Source organism: Podarcis liolepis (genome assembly GCF_965112155.1).
Source record: "Podarcis liolepis genome assembly, chromosome: 10".
Classification (NCBI taxonomy): Eukaryota; Metazoa; Chordata; class Lepidosauria; order Squamata; family Lacertidae; genus Podarcis; species Podarcis liolepis.
In genome coordinates, this window is record NC_139562.1 from 74697327 (window position 1) to 74718734 (window position 21408).

The 21408-nt window shown below is 42.5% G+C and overlaps 1 protein-coding gene and 1 long non-coding RNA gene across 8 annotated transcripts in view; one reads left to right on the forward strand and one right to left on the reverse strand.

Annotated features, from left to right (window-relative positions):
• Positions 1-21408, reverse strand: part of ITPR2 (inositol 1,4,5-trisphosphate receptor type 2) — a 330950-nt gene that overhangs the window by 172978 nt on the left and 136564 nt on the right. For all 7 annotated transcript variants that reach the window (XM_083464129.1, XM_083464132.1, XM_083464131.1 and 4 more), the window contains 7 exons: positions 19695-19860; positions 17200-17373; positions 11931-12020; positions 11693-11818; positions 9067-9189; positions 6841-7041; positions 977-1228 (listed from right to left, as the gene is read on the reverse strand). In XM_083464129.1, the coding sequence (XP_083320255.1) occupies positions 977-1228; positions 6841-7041; positions 9067-9189; positions 11693-11818; positions 11931-12020; positions 17200-17373; positions 19695-19860 (1132 nt within the window). The remainder of the gene's footprint in view (positions 1-976; positions 1229-6840; positions 7042-9066; positions 9190-11692; positions 11819-11930; positions 12021-17199; positions 17374-19694; positions 19861-21408) is intronic.
• LOC310688110 lies at positions 169-6672 on the forward strand. The gene is made up of 3 exons (XR_014516784.1): positions 169-397; positions 2304-2406; positions 6525-6672. It is a non-coding gene; the product is annotated as an uncharacterized lncRNA (long non-coding RNA).

The window sequence follows — 21408 nt, forward strand, 5'->3', positions numbered from 1 at the left end:
GATTCCCCCAGCCCAACTTTGCAAATGGCAGAAAAAAATACACTCATTTATCTTCTCACACACAAAAACAAGAATAAGCCCCAAATACCTCCTCTTCAGGAGGAGGATGGGGAATCCCCAACATAGAATCATATTACATTGCCAAGCAAGTACGCTACATTCTAGAAGACGAGACAAACCAATGGGTACACCTGGAGAGAGACACAATTGAAAATACCCCCACCACAGGATGCCCATTCCTCCCAAACAAAGGAAAATCCCCACATCACTAAACAGGTTAACACAGACCATGCTTAAAGAATGGAAGAAAGAAGCAGGCAAACTGTCCCCAACCCCATCCCCACTAAACCCCCTGGCTCACCACCTACTATGCCACCACGCAGCACAAAACTTCCAGGTAAAAACCTGACAAGCCAAAGGCTTATCCCCCCCTAGCAGACTTCTACAAAAATAGCAAACCCACATTGACACAAGAAATACAAGACAAACAAGGGACACCCAGATGCCCTGGCTAACACACTGCCAATTGCATGCCTTCTCAAACAATCCACTAGTAAAACCAGCACCAATCAGGCCCTTGACAACCTTCGGAAACCTCCTCCTCACCCCAGAGGGACACAGCAAGGGGGTGGCATCCACAATATACCAAACACTGCTCCAAAACCCCACAATCCCCCTTGACGTAATCAAAAAACAATGGGAGGACGCCATAGGCTATGAAATAAACCCCACCCAATGGACTAGAATGTGGTCTAAATCCCCCTCTTTTCTTCCTAACCTAACACTGTATGCAACACTAATGTCTCACAATAAATGAAACTGATTTGTAGAAAACACAACTTGAAAAAAGAGACAATGCACGTATTTTTGTAAACTAAGAAATCTTTAATAATATTAAATTATATAAATTATATAAATTAATAATATTATTATAATAACAACAACAATGCTTCGCATGCCGTAAAGTCTGGCTTACCTCAGGTATGCAGTCATCATGAGTCACCACTCTCACTATGTCATCTAGTGGAAGAAGGGAGTTACATTTTATTTCAGTATAAACGTTCTTCCCTTCTGTACATGCTGCTAGCAGTTCCACCAGGGTGATGTGGTAAACCAAAGGGCCGCTTTCGTCCACTCGATCCCTCTCAGAGCACATCATTTGGAGGAGGATTGGAAATGATGCTCTATCATTGTAAAACACCAGCACGTCTTCACCCCCATTAACTAGCTGAAATTATAACAAGAAATACTTTGAATCTGTTTAAATAGTTCAGTCCCCCACCCCACTTCGATACACGCACGCACACATTAATCTTCTACGCATCACATAAAGCACAATATAACTGTGTAATATATAACATTTATAAGCAACAAGATTTCCTGGGGACCACTTAAGAGCAAGGGCACCAACTGGGGGGCAGGGGACCGAGGGCCCCACAAAATTTCACGGTGGCTGTGCATGCATGCTGCACTATGCACTCACCTCACTCGTACACACTATGCAGCGTACTTGTGTCACTTGCATACGTCATGCAGCATGCACACAACCCAGCAGCACATCACTTGGTGTGTATGAGTGACAAGGCAGCATGCTTGCTTAAGAGAATCAAGCTGAGGATGGAAAGCTTAAGCTTTGGCTCTAATTCCTCCAAGTCACTTGTCGGTAAACCCTATTGCCACAAGTGTTGCTTGGTCCACTTTCTTCTTTCGTCCTTGGATTGAGAAGTTCTGAAGCCAGCTAGTACCTTTTCAGAGGACTGAATTCCGCAGTGTACCTACGAAATACACTTCTGACTGCCTGTTCCATCAAATACCAGATTTATGGCCACAAAGAGCAGGGCTTTTTTAGCTGTAGGGTCTGCAGTGCAGAAATTCACTCCCCAATAGAACTCACCAGATTTACTTCATGGTTGAATTTTTGAAGGCTGGTTAAAACTATTTTATCCCTGCAACTATATTTTCTTTAGAAAAATGTAGTTTAGAAGAAAGGAATATAGCACAGTGGTAGAGCACCTGTCTTGCATGCAAAGAGTCCCAGACTCCATCCCTGGAATCTCCAGATACAGTTTGGAAAGACTCCTGTCTGAAACCCTGCAGAGACATTGTCAAGCAGGAAATGGAACAATATTCTAGTTCAGTGCAATGCTCCTGTTGCAGTTTGAGCCCATCTCTGTGCTAATCCAGATGCTAATTTGATCATAATCAAATAGTTTGCTCTTCTGTTCTTGTATTTTAAGTTTTTATTTTATTTTACTGTTTTTGTTGCATTTATCTGGTTTTATTATCTTTTTCCTCTTCTCCAGGTTGTGCTAATGAGGATTCTGTCTGCTGAGTATTTTGTCCCTGCAGTGGGAGACAGTTTCTGCTCCAGGGGGACAGCCTGTTGGTGAAATGTGTCCCCCTCAGGTGAGAAACAGGAGGGGAGTGTATACACCCACAATGAGATATGGAGTGGCTTGATTGTTGATTTTTCAGGGCTTTTGCTGCAGTGTTAATTGGTGTTCCCTACACATATACAGTATGATTGATGAGTATTTTATGATTTTGCTATTTTATATTCTTTTGATTGCATTCTTTATACTTTTCTTGTATAGTTATTTCAAATTAACATGCTGTTCATAGCTTTAGGGACCTTTGGGCCAAAACCCATTGTATAAAAAAACACACGTAACATCTTGCTTCATAGTTAGAATAAGCCACTTTCAGAGCTGAAGGTTTGAAGATTTACGCTCTGATATGTTCAAAATTAAATAGGGAGGGACCCATCTAACAGTATTTCTGTAGTTACCTTTTATGCCTCATAATAACAACACACATAGGTGCATCTGGAGATGGGAAGGGATGACTTATTCCCTCACTCCAGTCATGACTGATGAGGTTCAAAATCACTTAAAAACTTCTGTCATTAACTACTCCATCTACAGACAATCCAAAAATGGCAAATAAATACGTGTGAATTGCTTTTTTGTCCATTATTCTTATTAGCTAGCTATTTTTACATGAATTCAAACTTATTTTCTACCTTTTAGAACGGTAAAAACAGTGGCCTGGTTTCCACATGTTAGGCCATGTTTTATTAAGCCATGGTTTGTTAGCTAAACTCTGCCCAATTTCGTTTGTTTCCTGCCAAGAAACTATGATCTGAAGCCATGGTTTGTTGCCTTGGTTTGGTCAACTATGACTTGATGTCACAGGCAAACACAGCATCTGTAAAGAGTGGATGCTGCCAAAACTAGCAGAGATAACGCTCCAGGCACACAGCCATTTCTGTGTTGTAGATTTATTACCAAAAGTTCAAAGCAGTTACAAGAGTTCAAACAAACGCGTCCATGCTCATCTCTCTCTTTTTTTTTAATAAATTTTTTATTGGGTTTTCAGATTTTATATAAACACACAATACACAACACAGATACACAAACACAAAAACAAACATGCAAAATTTCAAATCCTTACTTTCTTAACCACTTTCCCTGACTTCCCCACACCTCCCCCTCTTACATCCTAATTCCAATAGTTAATTCAGCAAGTTCTTAACTCCCACCTTTACCTTATTATTACTATTTTTTTTAACTAAATTCTTCGTTAACCAAATTTAACTTATACCTCAATTAATTCAGAATACAAATCTTTTACATCTTTTCCTAAGGTCGACTCAAATTCCCTTCCACAAATTTCCCAATTTTATAATAATTATTAAACATACTAACAAAAAAAGAAACAGCATAAACTTATGCACCCTTTGGATTCAAAAAATCTCCCCCCCCCTTTCCTGGTTTCAATCCCCAAAATATGTCCATAATATCAGTTCTTAGCCTGGATTCCTCACGTCCGAGGCCTTCAAATCTCTCTCAGTTCCTCTCTGCCGGTTTTGTTGGTAGTCCTTTAGGTTGGTCGTCAAATCTCGGAGGAGCTCTGTCCCAGCAAGATCTATGTTTCTTCCAACCAGTCCTCCATATTCAAAAGCGGAGCCCAAATCATGTTTATTGCTTCTCTTAAATCCAAATGTCCCCAAAGCTCCAACTTTTATCTTAATCAAATTTGTATTCCATAGTTCTTCCGATCTCCCCATGAAGAGATCACTCCATTCTTCATTCTTAGTTTCAGTCCACATTCTCATTGTCCAGATCTTGTTTTCCTTGTGGTTCTTTTTTGTAGGCCTCTGGTTGTCTCTTTCCACCTGCAACACTTCAGCTCCTCCTTCCCACTCCTCTAAATCTGCAGATGTCTCTTCTAATTCGGCTGCAGAATTCTGAGTCGAGTCGCTAACACAATCAACAAGTTTGCTTACTTTAGAATTCAAGGTCGCTATCTCTGTAGTGAAGGCTGTACTCTGTTCTTGTAACCTTCCCACGAGAAGAAACATTCTTTCCAGCTCTTCCTGTATTTTTCCATCTGCAGCCATTGTAATGTCTCAAAACCCCCTCTAGAGGGATTTTAGTTACTTAGTAATCTTTCTCCAACAATCCAGTTACTTTATTAATATATCTTCTTTGTTTCCAACAACTTAAGATCCAATGTATCGAGTCTAGCCAGCAGAGATAGTATAAAACATTTTTTTTTAGCTTTGACAGCTCGTTTGACAGCTGTCAAACTCCTTATGTCTCCTCAACAGGCTCACTCTCGGATCGCTCCCGGATCCCGGGGGGTTGCACGTCAACTCCTAAAATTCAGTTCTTATCCTCCAGCACAAAACTTCTAATGCCAAATCGTGGAATTAATAGCTTTTATCTCACAAAGATAGAAATGGTCTCTCGACCTTAGTTATCCGATTCTTGCTTTAAGTTGTCTGCAGGACGGGGGGGCGGGGCGGACTTCCTTTTAGCGCTTCCCCCGATCGTACCGAATTCAAAGGAAAGAATTTTTTAAAGTCCAAATTCCGTACTACTCACGGGTTGTTTCTTTTACAATCCAAATGTTCAAGGAAAGAAGTCAGCGCTCTCCGGCCATGGCTCACGGCTTCACTCCATAGAAGAAGCGGTCTACTCACAGCACCACGCCACTCTCCGTCCCCCGCTCCGAAGCCTTTAAAAAGGCTTCTTTGCGGGTCGGGGGGCGCAAATGGTGCCCGCCGAATCACCAAGTCTACAGGCTTCAGCGCCTGTGGTTTCTGAGGGTCCCCGCGTCGCCGCCACGGCAAGACCCGTCCTCCATGGAGCCGATTCCCTCCGGAGCTCGGAGGGAATCCGCCATTAGCCGATCGCGCTAACCCGGAAGTCGTCCATGCTCATCTCAGTCAGATGTCTCAACTGAAGATTTGTGACGTCTTTTTCCCCAGCATGCCCATCGGTGCAGGGCACGCCTCCTACTTTCTTTGTTCTGTGAGTAGCTCGTTCCGGGGACTGGTTGCCCCCTCCCTATTTCCTCCTCTGAGTCGGATGATAAACTGCTAATGAGCTCTTTCGGCTCTCTGTAATTGCCTCTCTCCCCCCTCGTCTCTCTAACCGTCTCCCTTTCCCTGACAGCATCCATCTCTAACCATGGTTGGTTTGTCCACCCCACCACAGATGCTCACCATGCTAAAAGGCAGGAGACAAGAACAACAGTAAAACAAACCACACACTGCGGAAAAAATCCATAATTTGTTTGATCATCTGTGGGACAAGTAATAGTTAACCATTAGTAAACAAACCTTGGCATGGTTTTATGTGCAAAAGAGGTCACAAGCTCATCTGCTGAACATGGATATCATCCAGTCAGAAGAAAACATTTTTTAAGTCCCATTGACTTCAATAGGATTGAATTCTCCAGATGCTTACCTCTCCCACTGAAATTAGTAAGATTATAAGAGGTATGATTCAGCCAAAGAACTTAAGCTCTTTTAAATCTCATTGATTTCAATAAGCATGTTCTTAGCTCACTCCAAAAGCAATCTAGAGGGATCACTACTTTAGCTGGACCATTTTATTTTATTCCACCTGACTTTTATTAAAGAATCCTAGCACAATCTATTCCCATGGACTCCCATGGACACATATCCAATCCATTTGTGATCATCAACACATATTGCCCTATAATAAACAAAGGTCTGAACACGGAATTCAAATATTTGTGTTGCACAGATCGCCACCTGCTACCATAGTTATTTGCTTTGAGCGCTACAGAAGGCCTCACCAAATTAGAATCTTTGTGCTAAAATCCTAGTTATATGTGGCAACATTCACACTGCCAAATCTATGATATAGGCAAACCACACTGGAGTATAGGAATATGGAAAGATGAATTATACAGAGTCAGATCATTGGTCCATCTTGCTCAGTATTGTTGACAATGACTGCCAGTGGCTTTCTGGGGTTTCAGACAGGTGACATTCCCAGCCCTACCAAGAAATCCTGGAGATTGAACCTGGAACCTTCTGAAAGCAATGTAAATACTCTACCACTGAGCTATGTAAGGCCCTTCCCCAATCAACGGGGAATCAGTGGCAACAGTGGGTGTGGAAATTCAGCTGTTGTACCACTATTTGCATATCTTTCCCCCAATTTTCTCTCCTCTCCTTTGTGTTTACCCACATTGTTGAAATTCAGAGCTGGATCTTTCGTGTCACCCTGAAATGTAGCAACACTCAAGGATAGCAGCAATTCAAAAGCACAGTTCTCTGTACATGAAAAGGTGCCAATAAAAAAGGGATTCAGTAGATTGAAAATCTCTTCCTCAGAGCCACCTACACATGCTCAGCACACACACATGCTATACGCTTCTTGAGGATAGGGCCCTATCTTTTTTCACTCATACTGTATATAGAAACTGCTAAGCGCCTTGTAACTTGATGAAATGATGATAATGAAAGTGTAGAAGAAACTGCATGTGTCAAACATATCGAGTGTAGCTGAGTTAACATACCTCTGTCATTACTGTATCTTGGCACTTCTTAACATATTTGCTGTCTGCCTTGACAATGGTTTGCAGAAAGCGCAGATATTCCACGTGGCGGCCATGCGTCTCGATGCAGTGAACAAAATGCTGCACCACCCGCTCACTAATTTCATTGCACAGATGGTAATTGTTTGTGAAGATGTGTCGCATGGTTTCAGCCTCAAGAAGCTAATTTAAAAACAATCAAAAAGCCACTCAGAAAAACAGCAAAGATGGTGCTTTCACAAAATTCTGACTGAAGTAGTTAGAACACATGGGAATCTCAAGTTACTACCGCATAATAAAACTGCACTGGTAGGAACTGTCAGAGAAAGCTGCAGGGAAGACTTCCCAATGCCTCCAGGTAAGGTAAATAAAATAGATCTGAGATTTCATTTCTTGTGTTGTTTCTCAATATAGCTGTAGCTGCATGCCTGTTGTCGCCTTGGTCCATTTAGCTTAGCATTTTTTACAATAAGTGGCAGCAGCGCTCCAGGGTTTATTTCCCGTTCTGATTGAAGATGTCAGGGATTGACCTCAAATGTTTTGAATGCAAAGCAGGTGCTCTGCTGCAGAGATACAACCCAAGACTGACCTTTGAGCAGATCCTCGGACTCAGTAGGGCAACCAGGTGGCCTGCAGGAGTCTCAAGTGACCCAACCAAGTTAGCCAATATAAAGCTTGTTACATGGGTATGTTGTGGGTGTAGTCAAAGCAGAATAAGGGTATTAAAAGAGGGTGTTTAGGTGTGGAAACACCCCGGAACCAAGGAAAAATTCAAGTCCTGGCCACTGGACTAGAAGGGAAGGGACAAGTGTCATAACTGGACTCCCATTCCAAGGTCCTTTAATGCAGAGCTACCAAGAAAGGAAATCATGTTGTGCTACAGGGCGTTCTGCTGAGGAAAGATAACTGGTGGGACCATGGGTGTCTATACTTGCACATTTTATTTAACATGTGCTATGACTACTGGCTATGTTACTCTTCTCCCATGCAAGCAACCCCAAGTGTCCAGTCTTAGAAAAAATAGTTTTAAGGGGGGGGGGGCGGGAGGTGTAAAGTCACATGGTAAATAAAAATACATTCTAAATTTGAGTGTGCTCACAATTCTCCTTCATTTAGCCACAGCTTGGTTTTTCAAGTCATGGGTCAAATTTTCCTGTGTCTGACATCTTATATGACATCAAGGCTTAGGGAAGGGAAGGTAAAGGTAAAGGGACCCCTGACCATTAGGTCCAGTCGTGACCAACTCTGGGGTTGCGGCTCTCATCTTGCTTTATTGGCTGAGGGAGCCGGCGTTTGTCCACAGACAGCTTCCGGGTCATGTGACCAGCATGACTAAGCTGCTTCTGGCGAACCAGAGCAGCGCACGGAAATGCCATTTACCTTCCCGCCGGAGCGGTACCTATTTATCTACTTGCACTTTGATGTGCTTTCGAACTGCTAGGTTGGCAGGAGCAGGGACCGAGAAACAGGAGCTCACCCCGTCACAGGGATTCAAAACGCCGACCTTCCGATTGGCAAGTCTTAGGCTCTGTGGTTTAACCTACAGTGCCACCTGCGGCCCATTTAAAGGTAAAGGGACCCCTGACCATTAGGTCCAGTCGTGGCCGAATCTGGGGTTGTGGCGCACATCTCGCTTTATTGGCCAAGGGAGCCGGCGTACAGCTTCTGGGTCATGTGGCCAGCATGATGAAGCCACTTCTGACGAACCAGAGCAGTGCACGGAAACGCCGTTTACCTTCCCGCCGGAGCGGTACCTATTTATCTGATTTGGAAATGTGATTAGTTAATCAACCAATTAATAAATAAATAATATCCATAACCAACTTAAGATTTCTTTAATCAGATGACAGGCCTAATTATAGTGAATTAAAATAATAAAGATAAGAGCATAGTCTCCTGTGTTGTCTGCTTCTGAAAGATCTGATCTTACACATACCACACAAACACACACACAACTAAGCTAAGCAATTTGATCACTTCCAGTTCTTTGCAGCGGGAAAACAAAGGAGGTGGCCCTAGTGATCAAATCTGAAGGCCACCAACTTACTGCCCTGCAGATGTTTTGGACTGCTCCGACTCCTTATTCCTGCCCTGGTCCACTGTTAGGGAAAAGGGATGTATCTGAATGTTTAGGTATATTTGAATGCAACTCTTGGTAGTACAAATGACTGTTATGCAAGGGATTTATCATCAACTCAAAATACTCACACCAGGTGTTAAAAATAAGTTGAGGTGTTTATGAAGTAGAACTTGATTCTGAGGGTTTCCACGACAGAAGTTCTGAAGGAACAGGTGAGCTAAGTTCATAACTTCATTCATCTTTTCATCAGTCTTTGTGTCAATTCATTTTTTCAAATGTAAAAGGAACAAAACAATAAATGGACCAGTTAAACACTTAACTGGAAATATATAAACAATATCACTTCAAGCGGCAACAAACTTCCTTGTAGGTATGGAGTTTCTGTTTCTTCCTGTGTTCATCAATGTTACCTTATTCAGTTTACCTGGTTTGCTTATGTGTCTGTCTGTCTATCTATCTATCTATCTATCTATCTATCTACCTACCTACCTATCTATCTATCTGTCTGTCTGTTTGTTTGTTTGTTTGTTTGTTTATTTATAATATCCCACTTATCCTTGAATTAAAACAAAGGCATCTTAGAAATACTAAACAATACTAGAAATACTAGACAACATATGACAAAAACTTTTTAAAAGCTTTAAAAACTTTAAAAATAAATCTAAAAAGCAAACAGTTAATACTTTTCCAGCAGAGATTCAGCAGGAATCCTAAATAACTTTCAGGTGGCCCTTAAAAACCTTTTTATGCTAAAACAGGCCCATTCGGTTGTTTAAATTTTCTTAAGACAGGTCAGTCATTTTGTGATTGCATTGTTTTGTGTATTAAATTGTTGTACACCACCTTGATATTTCATACAAGTTTGCAGTCTGTAATTATTTTTACAAAGAAATTTAAAATAAAGTAAGTTAATAGTGCCTAGAGACAGGTTTTGCATCCATAGCAGTGATCAGAGGAGGAATGACCACTAGGAGGAGGCGCAGAGAGAAGAAACACCCTGGTGCATCTGCAACAGCACAAATGGACGCCTTCATCTGCCCCACCTGTAACAAAGCATGTCTCTCCCATATTGATCTCGATAGCCACAGCAGGTGCTGCAACCTTCCAACAATTTGACTTCACCCCCAAAAGCGCACTCCTCCACTGTCTCCCAAGACAGGAGGATGGATGCCAACAAAGTCTGGGGTGTGGGGAAGGGGGACATGTCTGTTTGCGTCTACTAGGCTTCTTGTGGGACAAGACCAGGGCAACAGGGCCACTGCTAAGAAGTCTCTGCACAAGTTATTTGGTTTGCAGGGGGCAGGTTTATACTTTTGGTGAAACTTAAAACAGAACTCATACAGAATTAACTAATAAATGAGGCATTGATATGAGGGATCATTTCAGGCATTCTAGAATGAATATATCAATTATCATTAAAGTGGTAACACTTAACCAACTGAAACTGATTAAAATTATTTAACTGATTTATTGGAGTGATCCACAGGGGAGGAAATATTCCCAATAACATGGTGCCTACAGTGACATAACTATACATCATCACATAATGCGTGTGTGTGTTTTTTTTAAGGAGTGTGCTTTTTCTTTAAAACTATTGTTTTATTCATGTGTAAGTTTGATGAATTGATTTTTGGTTCCTGATTTCTTTAGAATCAGATAACAGCCTAACTGATCTGTAGAAAGGACGTTATGATCAGAAATACAGACGATGTGTCAGGGAAGAGTTAGAAGTTTCCAGTTTCCCAGAGGGAGAAAGCTTTCTCCAAGGGGGGAAGGAGAGCAGTGAATCTAATAGAAGAGAGCAAGAGGAACAAGAGGGAGGGACAGGATGTTCCCAGGAAAGGCCAGGGTTCAGTTCTAGCTCAGATTGGGAGGAGGGGAGATCCAAGCCAGCTCTAGCCAGGAGGGTAGGAAAAAGAGCGGAAAAGCGAAGGGAAGGGCACCTTCGCCATTTTGAGGGTGGCTGGTCATGGAGAAGCAGAGCTCAGAAGGTATCTGAAAGAAGTGACTCTGAGGAAGAAGAGTTAAGAACCGTTTATAAGACTGTTTTGTTAATACACAATAAAAAGTTATAAAAGAACAAGAAGCGTTTGTGTGGTGATCTGAAGAGGACAACGACCAGTCCTGACACAATGTATGTACTTTTTTAACCCAAGAAAATCTTGAATAAAAACAACTAAAAAAGAAAAGAGTAAGCCCTAATTAGAATGCAATAAAGATAAGGGAAAGGTCAACTAAGTTTCTTCTGTTCCTGAAAGACACATTTCCAAATGACTAAGCAGCCAGGGAAATCTTTATTTTACTCCTGCAAGTGTAGTCACACAGTTGCCTTAAAATGTCTGAGTTCTAGTTTAAATGCCCACAGCTGTATCCAGACTAAGATAACTCATCTTAGGTCCCAATGAAAACAATGGGGAATGCTAGTCATGACTTAGGCAGCTGTGGGAAGGTCTCAGCAACAACTTCATGGGGGCAAGACCTACCAGAGATGAGTTGCTGTCTCTGACACTCCACCAAGTCTGTGCAAGATTGTCTTTTTGCTAAGAAAGAGTTAACTTCAACTTGCTGGGGGTGTTTCACTGCTGGCTCGCCCCTGTCTCCTGCTGTACAAAGGTGACTGTCACATTCGTTGCTCCACCCCAACTACCTCTGGTCCTGCCCTCCATTGGCATGTGGTCCCCAGAAGATTGCCTATGAGCTATTGTGGCCCTTGGGTTAAAAACGGCTCTTCAACTTGGCATAAACGTTAATTACCTTCTCATAGGGTATCTGCAGAAGATCCAACACCACACTGTGAGCGCCCATATTTTTAAGCAAGCGCTGCTGCTGATGACGACATTTTTTATTCTGGATGCACAGTTTGCTTAAGCGGATCAGAATCTGTTGATAAAAGATAATATGTGCTGTACATAAATACAAAGCCAGGGGAAATATGAGTTGCTACCACAGTGAATATACCTAATTGATACTTTGAAGCATTTTATCAACATACCTCCATAACTATATTGTAGTTGTTGCTCTTGTTACTGTCAATCTGAGGTTTCTTGCTCCCATCCTGGACTGGACTTAAAATATTTGACTCCTATAATTAAAAAGATAGGGAGGGAGGGAAAAATTTAACTCCAAAATCTTGAAGTGCAGTACCAACATGCATGGAAACCATGTAAAACAATCTTCCACTAACAGTGGGCAAATATTAACCCAAGGTGAGCTAGAGAATTAAAGTACAGAATTCAGAAGTAAATCCCACTCAGTTCAACAGGGTTTAGTACCAAGATAAATAGGCACAGGATCACAGCCTAAAATGCTAATGTGTCCAGCACAAAGAAGGTATGATAACTGTATGAAAATTGATATTGATATTGATATTGATATTGATAATATACACACTATAAAATGTCTCTTCAATTTTTGTTATTTCTTGTTAGTATTTGGATTAGTTTTAGAATTTGTGTTATTATTTGCAGTGTTCATAGCAACTAAGCATTGCATATAACTCAAAATAATGATACATGCCCTGCCCTCAGGTTTACATATATGAGACTAGAGACCCAATGAAAGACAGGTGGAGGGAAAAGGTCAGAAGAAGGAAATCAGTCTGGGGATGTCAGAGCAGGGAAGAGGTGAATTTCTAACATGCACTGAATCCAACTTTTCCTTTTTGCTAGGAAAGAGGAGGTGCAGCTTTTCAGCAGCCTTTGATCTTTATACAGTGATACCTCGGGTTACATACGCTTCAGGTTACAGACGCTTCAGGTTACAGACTCCGCTAACCCAGAAATAGTACCTTGGGTTAAGAACTTTGCTTCAGGATGAGAACAGAAATTGTGCAGCGGCAGCACAGTGGCAGCAGGAGGCCCCATTAGCTAAAGTGGTGCTTCAGGTTAAGAACAGTTTCAGGTTAAGAACAGACCTCCAGAATGAATTAAGCTCTTAACCAGAGGTACCACTGTATTGTCTGAAATCTGGCATTTCTCCCTGAAATCCCATACAGTTACAGTAGCCATTATCCAGTATTTAGCACTAAGTATCTCTCCCTCTAATAGGAAAGTCAGGTGATAAGTGTCAATAATATTGGAACCTAACATGCATGTAAGAAGGAACCCAAGGTTTGCGGAAGGAAGGAAAGAAGGAAGGCTAAGAAAATAAAACTGTGGTGACAAAAACCCCTAAAACAGCCCAATGAGAACTGAGCATCATTCTAATCAGTTGGAGTAGAAATACAGAAAAAGACAGTGGTGCACATGGAAGACAGTGGTGCACAAAGGGTACCAAAGGGTATTCCAGAGATGCAGTTATAGAAAGATAATCACACCATCAACAGAGTTGTGACATGCAGCTGCATATCTTCTAGCCTTATGTCATGTGATAGACACTCCCTCATCATATCCTTCTAGGGAAGGGACCAGAAACTATTTGCATTCTGCTGGGAATATTTAAGCAGTTGCTTATTCTCTTTGTAAAAGAAACATACTGTCCCCAAACTTGGCATGCTAGCTCTATATAGCATTCTCTTGCAGAGAGATTGAGTTGTTCCTTCTCCCTGCTTCAGCCCAGCAAAGCAGCATGCTCTGTTTCACAAGGGTCAGCACTGTAGAGGTTACTCACCTCAGGGGTTGCCATGAAAATCCGGACACAAAAGTGTGAATCCATCCACAAAAGTTGTTGAGCTTTTTTAATCTACACCCCCAACATGGCTTGACGTACGTCCAGATTTCCTCAGACATTTTAGCAACTGCCACTCATACGCTCCTTAAGGGGGCTGAATACCGGCTGTGTCTGGGAAGTTCTAGACGTATGACAACCCAACTCACCTCTTCCTTCTAGTTTTAAAGGGTTGGGTTTATGGGTAGCTACCCTGTGTCTGCCCTGGGTAGCTTAGGGCACAATAGGTGTTAGGTGCCAGGCATGTTTTGTGTCTGGCACGGGTCCAATTGTGACCACATGGAGATCTCTGGATGCCAGGTTGGCAACCAACATCTCCATCTTGCCCCTACAGAAGAGCTTGTTTATTGCATTTATCTCCCACCTTTTTCTCCAACGAGTACATGGCTGACCCCCCCCCCTTCTCAGTTAATCCCTAAAAAGACCCTGTGAGGTAGGTTAAGAGGCTGTGGCTCACCTCAAGGTCACCCCATGAGATTTATGACTGAGTAAGTCACTTTGGACTTGCAGCTGTCCATGGAGGCGCAGGTCAATCTGGTATGCAAGTTGAGACCCTCCCTGCCCACAGACTGTCTTACCAGAGTGGTCCATGCTCTGGTTATCTCCCACTTGGACTACTGCAATGTGCTCTACCTTTGAAGGTGACCCGGAAAGTACAATTAATCCAGAATGTGGCAGCTAGACTGGTGACTGGGAGTGGCCACCGAGACCACATAACACCAGTCCTGAAAGACCTAGTTTGGCTCCCAGTATGTTTCCGAGCACAATTCAAAATGTTGGTGCTGACCTTTAAAGCCCTAAATGGCCTCGGCCCAGTATACCCGAAGGAGCATCTCCACCCCCTTTGTTCAGCCCAGACACTGAGGACAATGAACTCTGCATTTCAGCTGTTATCTAACAAGAGTTGTAAATATAACAACAGTCACCCTACAACATCTAGCAATTCTCAGAAGGGAAGTTAAAGTAACAATATGAATAAACCATTAACACGAAGTCATAAGAAACTATTTGCATGTTAAGAAAGAGAAAGTTTAGTAAATAATGGAAACATTCATGCCCAGTATACCTGAAGGAGCATCTCTACCCCCATCGTTCAGCCCAGACACTGAGGTCCTCCTCCAAGGACCTCTTCTGCTGGTTCCCTCCCTGCAAGTAGTGAGGTTACAGGTAACCAGGCAGAGGACCTTGGTAGTGGTGCCCGCCCTGTGGAACGCTGTCCTATCAGATGCCAAGGAAATAAACAACATCTGAAGGCAGCCCTGTTTAGGGAAGTTTTTAATGTTCGATATTTTATTGTGCTTTTTAATACCCAGCCAGATGGGGGGTATAAATTATAAATTGTTAATTACTACTACTACCACGCAGTACCAGCACCTATCTTTTTTTTGTTAAAAAGTGTGGCACCAAAACAACTTCATGGTGAGTACCAGTACCTGTTTCTTTAGAAAAAGACATTGCCAGCAGTGTTGTTTTTCTAGAAAAAGAGGTGACAGAACCCACCACAAACACCTCCCTCATTCTCTTAGAATGGCAATGGTGTGTTGGGTTGAGTGAGTGAGAGTGTATTCTTTCATTTCCAGAAATAGAAAGAAGATTTAAGAAGCAGCAAAGTGCTGGAATGTTTTCTACAGATGGACACATTCTATGGGAATCGTTTTCTGAACACGCACAGTTCCTACAGGAGACAGAGAGCTGTTGTTCAGTTCTGTATTATCTCCCTAGCCTGCAAGATGTAGGAAAGAAGTTTTGCAGTTGGTAAGTGTCAGGGAGCTGCCATCGGATCAGGGGTGAGAGGGGTGGATTACAGAGAGCCCCCAAAGATCGTGGGAAGCAGCACCTCCTCAGCGGAGGAGAGTAACCACGCCTCCAGTGGAGAGAAGCTTCAGGGCTCAGAGGAGGCGAGGCGGTGCCAGGACACCTTGCCTGAGCAAAGCGGGGAGGAGAGAGGCCCTCTGTTACCCACGTCTGTTACCCACATCCTCCCTGCGCAGTAAGCTTCCGCGCCGAGAGGGGAAGCGCAGATTGGGTGTCAATAAACTACTCTGCTGGGGAAGGTTTAAGGACTGCCCACTCACAGATTCTGCCAGTGAATGAGCGAGCCACGGAATAGTGGCACTCTGCATGGTGAAGGGTTTTTGGCACCAAAAACGTGGCTTTACAGCCGACCAGGGAGGCATTTCCCTGATTGCTCTCGAGTAACCCCCTGATATCCTTACAGTAAGCAAAGCTTGGACTTCAAGCGTAGCAGCTGTAGTAGATGCTTGAAAATAGGAACAGTCATGCATTTTAAGGCCTGCCAAATAAACTAATCACTTGACTGATCTTTACTGCTTTCATGAGTGTTTTATTGCTTTCTGTGGGAAACTTGATCTCTGATATGTTTTGAAGCAGCTGCACAATGCTGATTACTTGGCTGATTTTAGGGAGCTGGCACACGAAGCGAAAGTGTGCTTTTATGATCTGAAGATCATAAATTCCTCACATGGCACCCAACCGAGAGGTGCTGAAACTAAGTTCTAGCAAGTTCTGGCTGTAAAAAGCCCTGCCCTCCAGCTGCTGCTGCACTACAGCTTCCATCCTCTCTGTTGGCCATGCTGAGTGTGTGTGGCTAATGGGAGCTGGAGTCAATAGCCTCCCCTAACAATTGATAGGACCTGGGTGTGGTGAAGAGAAGTTCCAGCACTACTGGATGTTAACATCTTGTGCCACCTGGATCTGGTGCTCAGTAATACAGGTGCAGGGGCTTCTATTCTTCCATTCTCATGAGGCCAATGAAGGGCCCAGCAAGTCAGCAAGAATGCTTGGGAGAGACGTTAATCCTCACTGTTCCCTCAGCAATGCCTTCCCTCCAGGAACCATCATACCTTATTTTATTTTATTTATTAAGTTTATATATTGCCCTTTATCATGTTTTACAGTTCAAAAATACAAAAATAATAAAACAATAACACACACACACAGAGAGAGAGAGAGAGAGAGAGAGAGAGAGAGAGAGAGGCGGAGAGGTAGAGAGAGAGAGAGAATTTAAAAGGCCATAGATTGTTTAATCAGCCAAAGGCCTGGAAGAAGAGGAATGTTTTCGCCTGATGATGATCACAGGGTCTGGGTCAGTTCATATGGGGAAAGGTGGTCCTTGAAGTATTGCAGGCCTAAGGCTTTATAAGTCAAAACCAGCACTTTGAATTGTGCCAAGAAACTAACTGGCAGCCAGCGCAGTCAGGCCAGAATCGCCCAAACTGTCTTGCCCTGGCAAGTAACCTGGCTGCAGCAGCTGAAGCTTCTGCACCATGTGGGGCAAGCAGCTCCACATAGAACACATGGTGTAATCCAACCTAGAGGTTATCAGAGCAAAGACAACAGAAGTTAGGCTATCCCTGTGGTGGTGCAGATGGGCTGAAGCAGCTTCTTACCAGTGAAGTCTACAGAACGCAAACATAAAACAAAACTCTGGTGAAATGTGTTTTAGGAACATTTTAACTGTTGCCCAGTTTTACTGTGTAAACCAGCTTGAGAACCTTTTATTGAATGGTGGCATATAAATATTCAAAATAAATAAAAGTGAAACAATGTGCAGGGATCAAAACAAAAACACCCACCTCAATGGGCTCATCGCTTCCTTTTGCCTGACTTTCGCCCAGCTCTCCACTTTCATAACTGCTGTTCTTTTCAACCCAAAGTTCAGATTTTTCTACAGTAAGCCTTAGCTGGTCAAGATCAGCTTTAATTTGCTTGTAGTTATCCACATCTTGATTAGATACCAGCAACTGAACCTGTAAATCCCAAAATTTCACAAAAGTTTCACTACATTTTTTAAAAAGATGTCATCAGAGCTGCATTTTGTACTATAGTTGCAATCAACTCCTTGATTTGACTTTTTATAAGGCCCATTGATTTTTTTTTACCCTTCAGCAGATCACATTAGCAAGCCAAAGAATATTTTTTATACATAAAAGCAAGAGAAATCATATGGTTCACCCATTGATACACATCACTTATTGCAGCTAAATGTATGAACTGATTCAATGGAGAATCACTCTTTTGGTGAAGATATGAAAGTTCCTTCTCATTTGATGTACGATGGCTCACTTACGCATGCAAATTGCCACTTAATGCTTTAGTTGCCTGGTGATTAACATGTATGAACAAACCAGTTCAAAAATACTGAATGTGGACTTTACACCAAGGTAATATATCATTTTAACTGATGAAAGAAAATGTGGCAATCACTGAAATTATGAACTCCAAATCTGAACAGTGATAAGAAAAATGACCAACTTGAAACAGAATTGGGAAGTTATGGTAATATGAAAACATTTGAAAAGAGACATTTTAGGCACCTAGTAAGAAATGAACAAAATGTAAGTTATTTAAGGGGGGAAACACATAAATGTGTGTGAATTCTTTGGATGCGCCTCTGCAAAATTAATCAGATTAGAAAAAATGGTAACCTCCTTTTTCTTTTTAATATGGGGGAAATTGTCATTTTCTCCTAATTCAACTTATTTTGCAAGAAGACATCCAGATCCCTTTTTGAACATCAGGGATTATTTCCTTCATAATGCAATAATATGGGGGAGGGGTTTCCTAAAATGACTTGCAATTTGTTCATTTTCTGACAAGATGTCTAGAACATCTTTCTTTAAAAGGTTTTCATTATGATTTCTCAATTTATCAACATCTGTAAAATTGGTTACAAGGCTGCATGCTTGTAAAGATTATTAATGAAGACATTGAATGAAACTAAAGTTGTCAGTTTTCCCTACATTAACTCTATAAACACTGTGACAAGGCTCGTATAAAGCAGTACAAAAAGATAATACCTAACATCAGCAAATATTCCTCTACTGCAGAGGACTCTTGCTATTTAAGGTTTTGCATGTTTTTCTATATAAACATGCAAACGAACAGAAATCTCAGCTAGCTACACCTTTGCAGGTTGGTGCCCATTTCTTCCCAACAATGCAGATTCAGAATTCTGTTATATAATTTATGGATGACTTCATTAATTAGATTTTAAGAAAAATTCTGCGCCAGGGTAAGTTAAATACTATGACACTGGGAAAAGACTGTAACTTAATGGTAGAGCAGATGACATGCATGCAGAACATCCCAAGTTCAACCCTTACTGTATCCAGGCAGGGCTGGGAATGTTCCCTGTCTGAAATCCAGGAGAACCCCACCGGCTCAGAATAGGCAATACCAAGCCAGCTGAACCAATGGGCTGACTCAGGGAAAGCAGCCTCCTGTATTCATATCACATCAGATGCCATGTCTTCAATTGGCCTAAATTATGCAGATAACAACACTTGTATTGTTGCTCTTATTTTGCAGAATCTATTCTGCAGTCTTTTGCCATGAAAACCAATTCTCTTTTTTGCTAAATTTGGATGGAGAAAGAACCTATACAAGGTAATGAAGCCTCTTACTACTGTTTGAAATTGTTATGTGAAATTTCCTCAAGCTTTGTCCCACATTTTAAAGAACAATCTTTGCAAATAGAAAGGCTTTAAAAAACAATCTGAGTTTTTTTAGGTAGGTGAACACTGCAGGTCATTCATTATTTTTCTGATGCTTTTCTGCATTTACAAAGCATCCTGGCACACAGCCTTGGGTATCTCTTACTCCTGAATAATCATCTCCCATCTTTTGCTGGAGCAAGTTCATTAATTTCCCAATTAGGTCCTTTTCCCGCCACAAAACATGCCAACCACTCAGCTGTCACTTAACAGAGAACTGCAGCTAATAAGCATAGCACCATTTTAATGGAAGGTAGAAGGTCATTATGCAGCAACTGTCAAACACCAAAAAAGAATCTTCTTTCCTATGTGTTACTTGTACAAGCTTAGAAGAGGGAGAAACTTTGCACGCTGTATGCCTCTGGTACAGCCCAGTTAAAACACTGCAGTAAGTGGGTCAGGGAGGGTTCTCTCTCCTGAAAAGCAGCACCAGACAAGTCTTCAAGTCTTCCATCAACACAGACACAGGCACTGCATAAATGTTCTGGCTACATTCTAGAGGAGGGAGACTTACTGACATACATCACTAGCAACTGAAAAATATGTAAAGAAATAGCTTTAATTGGTTGCTCTACCTGTTTAAAGGCTTGCAAAACTTCTGCTCGTTGGCTGAAGTGTTTAAACAACAGCTGCAGGGCTCCAGAAAGCAAAGGAGGGTAGTCATGCATAATAAGGTGAATGAGGACTCGCAGGAATGTCCTGCCACCTTCATCATCCAGCTGCACTGCATTTTTTTCTTTTCTGCACAAAAAACAAAAAAACCAAAAACCAAGTGAAAACATTCGGCCTGGTAAAAAGGATAAAAACCCAGCGCCTTGTTCACTCCTTTCTCTCAACACAGGGAGTTGACATAAATTGTTGTTGGCATCTGTCTGTCCTGAGAGACAATGGAGTGTGCCTCCAGGGGTGAAATCAAACTGCTGTGTTAGTTAGCAGCACCGAAGTGACCTCTCTTGGGGTGTGTATGGGGGTCATGGGCTACCCAGACAATAAGAGCCTGCTCTCGGCCTTGCTGATGTGGTCCAAAGGAAAACAGAGCAAGATGTTTGGCACTTGCTTGTCTGTAGGAGCTCCCAGAAGGAGGTGAACAAGGCACCATTCAACTGTCTTGGGGGCTTCACTTTGGATTTGTGTAGGGCTATGCCACGAGGATGATGTCAGGATGATGTCAGCAGCTCCCAGCTGGTTGCCAGGAAAGTATAAAACCAAGAAAAAGTTTATTACCATGCTTTTTTATTTCAATATTACATAGAGAGGCTATAGAACCCAGCCTCTTGGATAATGGTGTTGTGCTGAGTTAATCTCCACCCCCCCATCTCTCCCACCTCCTCATTTGTCACTTCTAAGGGGGCTGCTACATGCCTTATGTCTTTGAGCTCTTTGCTCTCCTACTTTTAAGGCTTGCCAGGTTCTGGGAGTGGGGTCTGGAATGCTTTCTAAAGACCGTATCAGTCAGTTGCCGTTCTGGTCCTGCCTCTTCCTCTCCCATTATTTCCCAACATTTCCCCTCATCTGCCTCTGAGCTGTGACCTCCCTCAAACCATAGTTATACATCTAAACTGTCATCCACTTCCTCCTCCCTGGAGAGGTCAGGATGGGGAGACGGTCTCCACCATTCCTCCTCTGCCCAGTCCCCGACAGCAGCAGAGGGTTAGGGTCAGTTTTCCTTCTTCTTGATGTGCTACCTTCCCAAGCTGACAATTCTCATCCAGCCCTCTGAACTACAGCACGTGCAGAAACTGCCTTCTTGACCATTGGACTCACTATTGGTCTCATCCACTCAGTCCGCCAAAGCCTGTCTTTACATGCAGGGGAAGTCCCTAACTCACCAAGGGTTTGAGACCCCTCAGCTACCCAAAGAACTGTGCAACTGAATCTATGAGCCTGATACACCAGCCTCCCAAGGCCACATAGCAAGTCATTTTGGGAATGAAGGGGAATTTCCAAAGCAGGATCAGGAAGAGCCCATGTATTCATAAGCTTAATGTAATGAATACACCATCTCCAAGCGAAGGTTTGCAGCCAGCTGCAGAAAGTAGCCAGGAACAGAGAGGCTTGGATTTTACTCAGGCAGAGGAGAGCCGACAGCTGCAGGCTTCGCCTCTTCCTGACCTTGAACCGCAGGCTGATAAGGCAGTAGCTGAGAGCTGGCTGGAACACAGCCAAAGCTCACAGGAAGCACAAACAGAAGCAAAAAGCGAGACAGACAGCCTTTCGTCACAGGAAGGGGAGGCAGATGACCCAAGGAGCCCGAGACGTAGACAAATAGGATGGCTGATAGACAGGAAA